Source organism: Melanotaenia boesemani, chromosome 17 (genome assembly GCF_017639745.1).
Source record: "Melanotaenia boesemani isolate fMelBoe1 chromosome 17, fMelBoe1.pri, whole genome shotgun sequence".
Taxonomy (NCBI): domain Eukaryota; kingdom Metazoa; phylum Chordata; class Actinopteri; order Atheriniformes; family Melanotaeniidae; genus Melanotaenia; species Melanotaenia boesemani.
Genome location: NC_055698.1, coordinates 1,263,004 through 1,271,206, shown reverse-complemented (window position 1 = coordinate 1,271,206; position 8,203 = coordinate 1,263,004). Strand labels below are relative to the sequence as shown.

Genomic DNA, 8,203 nt, shown 5'->3' with positions numbered 1-8,203 from the left:
TGGAGAACATTGATATTGCTCGTTTCATGTTCACTGTGCGGGGAACTGACCGGGGAAGTTTTATCTCTGGAAAAAGTGTGCACAACCAGAGGTAAGCGCAAACAAATGTTTGTCAGATTAAATTAATGTAATAGATCAACACTGAATTGATATTACATTAATTTTTGCAATTATTACATTCATTTAATGGCTGCAGTTGTACAACTAAACATATTAGTTTGTCACTTATTTGCAGAATACTCTAAACAAAAGGAAAAAAAAATCCTCAACAGCTGTTCTAGAAAGCTGCTGCGGGTCATTTCCTGTGGCTTGCCACAGACCTTAGATCTGCACATTACTCACCTGAAGGCTAAATCAGCTATCAAGCTTTACTTTCAGACTTTTTGTTACACTGGGTTGAATGCCCCCAAGAATATTTATAAAATTTTTGTCACACTGATGTTTAACACATGAAAAGTTTTCATCAAACAGATTAAGTAGTAATGTAATAGATACCCCTCAGAACTTTTATTGAAGTGTGTAGACTTCATGTTTTTTGAAAATGATGTTATTTTTGGGGAAGATGTAAATAGCTGTGAAAGTGATAGTAGATACATAGGTTAAAACTACTCCTTTTACATTAATACAATCTTTTTCTAAACAGGATTGAACGACTGTGGCGTGATGTCTGGACTGCAGTAACAAGCATCTATTACCATGTCCTGCACAGTCTAGAGGAAGATGGACTGCTGGATATTTCGAACACCCTTCACATTTTTTTGGTTCATTTTGTGTTTTTACCCCAGCTCAGGAGTGACCTTGTAACATTTACTGAGGGCTGGAACCATCACCCTCTCCGCACTGAGGGGAATATGACCCCTCAGCAGTTGTGGGATGTAGGCCTACTACAGCAGAGAACAATGGAGGATGTAAATGAGGTCCATGCTCTACTGTCCATCACTTTTATACTGAATCTATTTGTTCCATAATATTGTAAAAAAAAAAAATTAAAAACATGTTAAGTGCTATTTCTATCCAGGATCTGCAAGAACTTGACATAGACTGGGAAAGTGTGTTCTATCGTAGTGACCCTGAAATGGAATCTGGGGTTGTTGTGCCTGAATTTCCTACCCCACTCAGTGAGCGGAAATAACAGAACTTGAAGCTGCAGTGGATCCTAGAGCCCAATCTAATTCCTATGGTCGAGATATTTACTGTCGTTGTCTTCAAATCCTCCAGTAAGTAACAGCCAAGAGCATAATTCTGAAAACAACTGAAACACAAACACCAAATCACAAAAACACTGATCACATTTCATAACTTTATTTGAACTCTGAAGTTTTCTTTTTCTTTACGTTTTTAAATATTCAATGACGTGAATGACAGGGTTCAAAATGAAGCTTTTATGAACTCTTAACTGTTGAAATAACAATCATGAACACCTTGGTACCACAAACCAAGTTTTACATGAAATTACATTGAAACAAACTTCCCTTTCTCTTGAAAGGATTTTTACACCCTCTGGGTTTAAACATTTACTTGCTGCTGAACATCAGTAGACACAACTGCAACAACTGTGAGTCCTTTTATACATGCACTGCTTTTCATTACTCTCATGGCAAGTGAATAGGTTGGTGTCAAGTCTGAATGAGTAATTCAGTGGTTTGTAGTTACATTTTGTAGCTGTGGACGTGGTTGGACCTTGTAGGATTACGTAGTTGTATTTATCTATACCCTTGAGAATTCTTGACCTAACAGGAAAGCTTCCACGACTACGTTTTTGAAATCTTCATATGACCTCATGTGCTGGACAGGAAATGTGATGGTATTAGTGCAAGCAGCCACAGATGGATAGCATATCTTGTGTTCACCGAACTGTGACTGGCAGTGATGACTGAACTTCACATTTACCCTGAAACTCTTCTTGTCCTCCTGGAGGATCGGGATGTGGCCCTGCCCTGTTACCCACTGAAGAAATCCTGGTGGAGACAGAGATGCAGCTTTCTCCTTTCCTGATTCAGTTTCATCTGAAAGTAGAATCCATGAAGATGAAAAATTGATTACTTTATAAAAGACTTTTATCGCCCTTTTATGTGTCTATGATGAAAAGAAAGCAAAGCCAAGGGCGATTAATGGACCTATGATAAAAATAAGAACAAAATGTCAAACAGCAGCCACGGACAAATATTCTGGCTGTATTGGAGATGGAAACAATTATTTTGCAGATCTAACTTTGAAAAGTGATGTCAGTGTATTGTTATTGTGGTAACTGGTTATGGTGTTCAACGTGTCTGAAAAAGACTTGTACCTTGCTCTAGTTCCTGGAGAAAATCTTGCAGGTGATTCATTAAAGTCACCTCTACCAGCTGCTTGTTTGAGCCTCTCTCACTGAATTCTGCCTGGCACACAGAGATGATAAAGTCTGCATCAGCCTGCCAGTGGAAAAGGAAATGGTTTGATTAGTCTAATCTCACTTCTTGTGTCCATCCAACTATCCATTCATTCATCCATCCATCCACTCACTGCTCAAAATAATAAAGAGAAGACGTGATCATTAGCATGTAAGTCAAAGTCAGTCACACTTCAAGGATATCAATCTGTTCTGCTGGAAACTATTGTGAATCAGTTTTAACGTTCATGTAATTGAAAAGGCAGTTTCTTTTCTCTTTTGTATGCCCACAGCCCACGTGATTAACCAGGTTGTTGCTATTTGGTTGTCATAGATACCTGTCGCTTTGTTTGATGTAGCAACTCACAATGACTACTGATGCTGTATGTAGCAAGGAGTAGGGGTAAAATAAATAATGGGATTGGGCCTTAGTTGCTGTTTTTTTGGCGGGGGCCTGTGTGTATTTAATTAATTTGTGTTTTCTTATTGTTTTGTAATGGAATTAAAAATCTTAAAAGTGTGTCCATGGAGAACTTACTTTCATTTCTATGCCTGGTACAAACAAAGGCCGACAGATGTCAGGGTATTTGGCCATGATATGACACAAGCTATACAATCCCATGCCATCTCTTATCTGCTGAAGAATTGGGATCAGCCTCAGATTTGCATGGAGGACAACTGACCTGTTTAAAGAAAAAAAAAAAAATACAACAACCAAAACAAGAAAAAAAAGATGAATGCACAGACACACTATAAATAGATAGTGTTTTTGCTCTTAAAAGTTGTAAAAAGTCAATACACTGTATATGCACATAAGCAAAGTTAAAAAAAAAAACAGCATTTGTACCAACTCCAACATACCGAATTATTTCCTCTTTTTTCTCCAAGCAGACCGATCCAGTGTGTCCACAGTTTAAGATCTCCTCTGTGAGGTCTAGAATAGTTGTTTCAGTGGCTGATTTCACCTGTAATTACTGTGAATTAACTCATGATACAACAGTTTTTCCTGTTACTGGTGTATCTGAGTGGAAACAAACAGCATATATGGTCTTACTTTTGACAACAGATCAGTATACTGGTCATCCTCCACATCATCTTCATCCAAGGTTTCAAAGTCTAGCGATCCTGTGCACAAAAATTTGTAGCACCATGGCATCATGAAGTTTGGAGCTGGTCCTCCTTGAGCCAGGCTGGTAGCCATTATTTCTCCAGCAGTCCTATGAAAAAAGACAAAAACATGTTCATCCAAAGAAATGGGATGCTAAACTGTCACAAAGGAATAATAATGTTTCTCAGGGGCTGCTAGACCCTGTAATAAAATGCTATTTACTAATTTAACTCAAATATTAATTGACAGTTATCTACACTGTTTTACCGTTTCACTTGATCTGAAACAGCAAACACAACAATTGAATCTAATCTAGATACCAGAAAAAAAATATGTACTCTTGAGATACATACTTGAAATGGTCTTTATCCAAGTTAGACAGGGAATAATAGGCGTGCAGCCAGATGACCCCTTCACAAAGAAGCGCCTCTCAATGCCTGCTACCATAGCTTAAACATAAAAGAATAAGTAATCCATTATATTTGAATTTTTCTGATATATAAGATACATTATATTGTACAAAGCCCATAAGTACATCAGCATTTAATTTAAAAGTGAGTGGGTTTAAAATTTAGAGCTGCTAGACAAGATATTTACATACTTGTCAGAAATTCTTTACGGAGGGCTCCCGTATCGATGCCAGCTTCTCCTAAAAAGATGCCTTTCAGTGGGTTGGTAGGGGAAGTTTTCTTTTGGCGCTGCCATTGGACAAGACCTCTTTCAAACAAGTTCTGACGTGACACCGTGATGTCAAAGGTTTTCCCATCTGTAGATACTCCATCAGCTATTGCTTGGATAACATCATTCAAGCTAAAAAAAAAGGGGGGCGGGGGGGTTAATGAGAAGAACAGCAGTTTCAGTTAAATCTGCCTTCGAATGATGAAGTCTAAGCAAAAAAAATAAATAAAACCAAAAAACAGAATCATCATGTTTCTTCCAGATGTCTGAGATGTGACTCATGCAAAAAGCATTAAACCCAATTCATATGTAATTTTACAATGCTATAAACATTCTTCTGAAACCAGACAATATAAGCAGGAACTTGAACACCCTGCATACAGACCGGTATATTTGAAAAATGATAAAAATATAATGTAAAACATGCTTCCTAATTCCACCTTTAGGTGATTTACAAACATCCTCCACAATGGGTGGTGTTTCTTCCAGACTGTGAAAGAAAAAAATATTGTTATAAAATGAAGGCGCTGACCTTTCTCCACATTGATACCTTGATTGTAAGCAGAGTTAAACAGTAACAGAAATAAACTATGTATTTGGTTTTACCTTTCTCCACATGAGCTGGCGTGGATCTCTAAATAATCCAGAGGATATTCTACCTGACATATTGGACAGACAGCCTAAGCATAAACCATCAACGAGAATACTAATTAAAATCTGAAAATGCAATTTTTATTTAACTGATGAAGATAAAAAGTATTGTACCAAATTTGGCCTCATGGATGTACTTGGTAAAGTAGTATTACTTGTTCCTTGTGTAACTTCTACTGAACTGTCTTCAGCCACAAATGCTACATCAGGAGAAGACTAAAGAAATATATTAATTATCACCCTTATAAAATCATGTCTAAAATTTTGATCAGACAAATCAAACATTTTCATTTACCTCTCTGTCCTCTTCAGAAGATTTTTGGTCAACACAAGATTTTACATGTACAGCCAACACTTGAAGCGGCACGCTGGATCTGCAGACCATACAGGCTGCTTTTGGCATCTTCTGAAATTCAGATGCATCTGCTGGAAGAGGAGATGCATCTAGCTGGTCCTGAAGAGGAACCATGTAAATTGTGTTTCTTCCTCCTCCAGGGACAGTTTTTAAAATGCCACCATTATAACCTTGTGCTTCTGGGGGAATAACTGAGAGTTTACACTGTCCTGATCCCCCTAAAACAAGAAAAGCAGTGACTAGATGAGCAATTAAAACACAGGTTCAGTAAATGATTCAGCACATAAATATTCTATATTTACTATACCAAGTGCTTTATACAGCAGCCAACCTCCAGATAAACTTTCAAGTTTTGGAAACTGACATGTCAAGAGTCTTGAAATCTGTACAAAACACAATGCATATTTTTAAATTTAATACATAATATACATAATTTAACCATGATTGAAAAACATATGAGTACATTTAGATGATCTACCCCAATGCAAATAAAAACAATACTAAATAAATATCAAACTGTATATTTTCAGGGGGTGTATTTTACCTCAAAGTGGTCAGCAGACTCAGGCAGTGTGACGGTGTGTCTCCCCATTCCAGCTAAGACGAGTGTTAATTCAGTACTTGCTGTTGGTGTCCTGTCTATGCTTTTATTAAGTAAATAAAATTGGAATGTCAAGCCTTTCCACTGAAAGACATCACTTTACAGGGTGAATGAAACCTTTTTTCCCCCTTGCAGAGGCCTTGGAAAAGAACCCTGGAAATGACCTGCAAATTCACACATATAGTCAGTGAAGTGTTAGTTGTAAAACCAAGTTTTAAGCTAACCTTCAATCACACCCACTAAGGTAGCTATTATTTCAAGGACAGACATATTGAAACTGTTGGTGTTTGTCAGCTGCATATTATTTATTACCACTGTAATGAATACACAGAGAACGCATATAAATGTAGAAATTAGAAGAAATCATTTTCAGCACATTTGTTTTAAAGTCTTATTCTTTTGTAAAATAGAAAATGGACAACAAATCCAAGTAGATAAAGTTGCCCAAGTACTGAAAGAATTGTTAATGAATAATTTAAACTTATTTGGCATATGAAGTTAAAATACGTAATTATTCCTGTTTTTTCCAGGAGTAAAATACCTTGACATTTCAAGCTGAACTCTGGCTTGTGCTGATGCTGGCTGTTGTGGTGTTGTCTGTACTGATCCCGTTTGTGCTACTTGCTGCTCACTGGGGGTTTGCAGGTGGGCATTCAACAAAGTCATTAGATGTCTGGCAGCATCTTGGATGGAGCCGTTCTATAGGTGAAAAATGAAGTTATTAATATAAGCATGCTGCAACAGAAGCACATGAGATTTATCTTGAGGTCAATAGTGTGACCATATAAACCATTAAATGCTTCTTTCTCAAAACGTTCGTAATTTTCCTACAGAAGCAGCTTCACTAGTGAAAGTGAAGTTGACTGTGTCATAAAATGAGGATTTACACATAAAACAACTGAACACAGTCTAAAAAATTATTTTCTTATGATAATCGTGTTGCATCATTTATACAATTGTGATATTGTTATATATTACTGTGATATTGATAAAAGAAGGCAGCTAATATGGGTTATTGTAGTGGTCGACAGCTAAGATGTGCCGCTTGTACAGTTTTTCATCGTTATTCATGGTTCATAAACTGAGCATGCTACCGCACTGGTGAGCAACACAACCACTGCTGATGCTCAATCTAAAGCATTTATATGTGATCAAATTATGTTGAGTATGGATAAGTACGCTATAGTTACCATTAGCTAACCTTAAGCTACGATGAAAAATCAATTCTTCTCTATGGGCTTATATCAATAATAATTCAAAACTAAATCCCCACTAAATTATTCATCCTCGGAATAGAACTATAATGAAAACAGATACTGGTAGTACAGTTAAAATTAAATACTTACATTAGGTCTCTGACTGGAGTCATCCATGTTTTGAAGAGATTCGCAAGACTCCCGCTACATATCTGTAGACTACGTTGATAAATCAGAGAGGAGGTGTGATTTCCTGCAGTAACACCGGCAACAACTCAGCAGTCTCTGATGCTAAATCTATTGATTTTATGTTTAAAATATTACTGACAATTAAATGTTTACTTTTAAAAGTAAGGAGAAAAACGATAACAAGTTTCTCATAAGCAAACTTCGGTGGCAGAGAAAAGAAAAAAAGTTAACATGTCTGGTGTCACTGTGTCAAGTAAAACAAGCGCACCCTGAAGAAGGTGAGGCATATTTGCTCAAGTTATCTCGTATTCTATTGGCTGGAGGAGGTTTGACAGACAGCTCTTTCAGCAGCCCAAGAGAGAGGAAAAAATATCCAAGAGCACAGGTTTTGAGTGCGCAGAGAATGTGTTTGAGTGTGAGAGAAAGACACCAAGTCTGAGCGCAGAGTTTTGAAAGGAAGAACGATATTTTTGAAAACAAGAGGGACTTTCTGAGTGTGAGAGCAGAGTTTTGAGAGTGAGCAAGATGATATTTGAGCGTGAAAACCAGGAATTTCGCGCTCAAAGCAAACAATTATGCTCTTGATTAAAGACAGAAAAATACCTCGATAGCAAAAAAAAGCATTTCATTGTTTCCATGTAGTGCCATATCATGAGAGTTAATTGATTAAAGGTGTTCAGTTGTTCTGACATTACTACATGAACAAGTGTGGGAAGGTAATATGTAAAACAAGCATTTATCATGCTCGAAGCTGTTAAGCTGTTGCTAGGTGTTATGCTCTATTAGCTAGCTTAATGTAGATCTTTGTCTCGGAACTTTCGAAAACAAATTGCAATGAAAACCCTTACATTTTAAAAATATTTGGCTTTTCCTTAAAGTTCTTATTAAATGTGTTCAGTTAACTTGATATTAGTAAAGCAAAAAGCATGAACACAATAAGCATGTGTTATGCTAGCAGCCGTTCAGCTGTTGCTAACTGTGTTCCAACATCCTTTCTCTAAATTGTGAAGCTTATATCTGATAGAAAACATTCAAGTTTAATCGGGATTTTTCTCTC

General features: G+C 36.9%; 1 protein-coding gene and 1 long non-coding RNA gene across 2 annotated transcripts; both read right to left on the bottom strand.

Annotated features, from left to right (window-relative positions):
• Positions 1-1,205: 1,205 nt before the first annotated feature.
• Positions 1,206-4,942, bottom strand: LOC121628016. The gene is made up of 12 exons (XM_041966908.1): positions 4,920-4,942; positions 4,761-4,834; positions 4,582-4,644; positions 4,078-4,286; positions 3,830-3,925; positions 3,744-3,756; positions 3,423-3,585; positions 3,230-3,333; positions 2,907-3,051; positions 2,288-2,411; positions 1,851-2,006; positions 1,206-1,252 (listed from the first exon to the last, which is right to left on the bottom strand). The coding sequence occupies exons 1-12, from the start codon at positions 4,932-4,934 to the stop codon at positions 1,206-1,208; spliced, it is 1,209 nt and encodes a 402-aa protein (XP_041822842.1). The 5' UTR covers positions 4,935-4,942.
• A 349-nt stretch (positions 4,943-5,291) lies between these two features.
• On the bottom strand, positions 5,292-6,601 carry LOC121628181. Its single transcript, XR_006008109.1, has 4 exons — positions 6,303-6,601; positions 5,705-5,925; positions 5,468-5,543; positions 5,292-5,378 (listed from the first exon to the last, which is right to left on the bottom strand). It is a non-coding gene; the product is annotated as an uncharacterized LOC121628181 (long non-coding RNA).
• Between the last annotated feature and the right edge of the window lie 1,602 nt (positions 6,602-8,203).

Coding starts and splice junctions, on each gene's coding strand:
- LOC121628016 (XM_041966908.1), bottom strand. Junction 4,287..4,581: donor CCTAAAGGTGGAATTAGGAA/GCATGTTTTACA, acceptor CTTTTTTTTTAG/CTTGAATGATGTTATCCAAG. Junction 2,007..2,287: donor TCTCCAGGAACTAGAGCAAG/GTACAAGTCTTT, acceptor TTCTACTTTCAG/ATGAAACTGAATCAGGAAAG.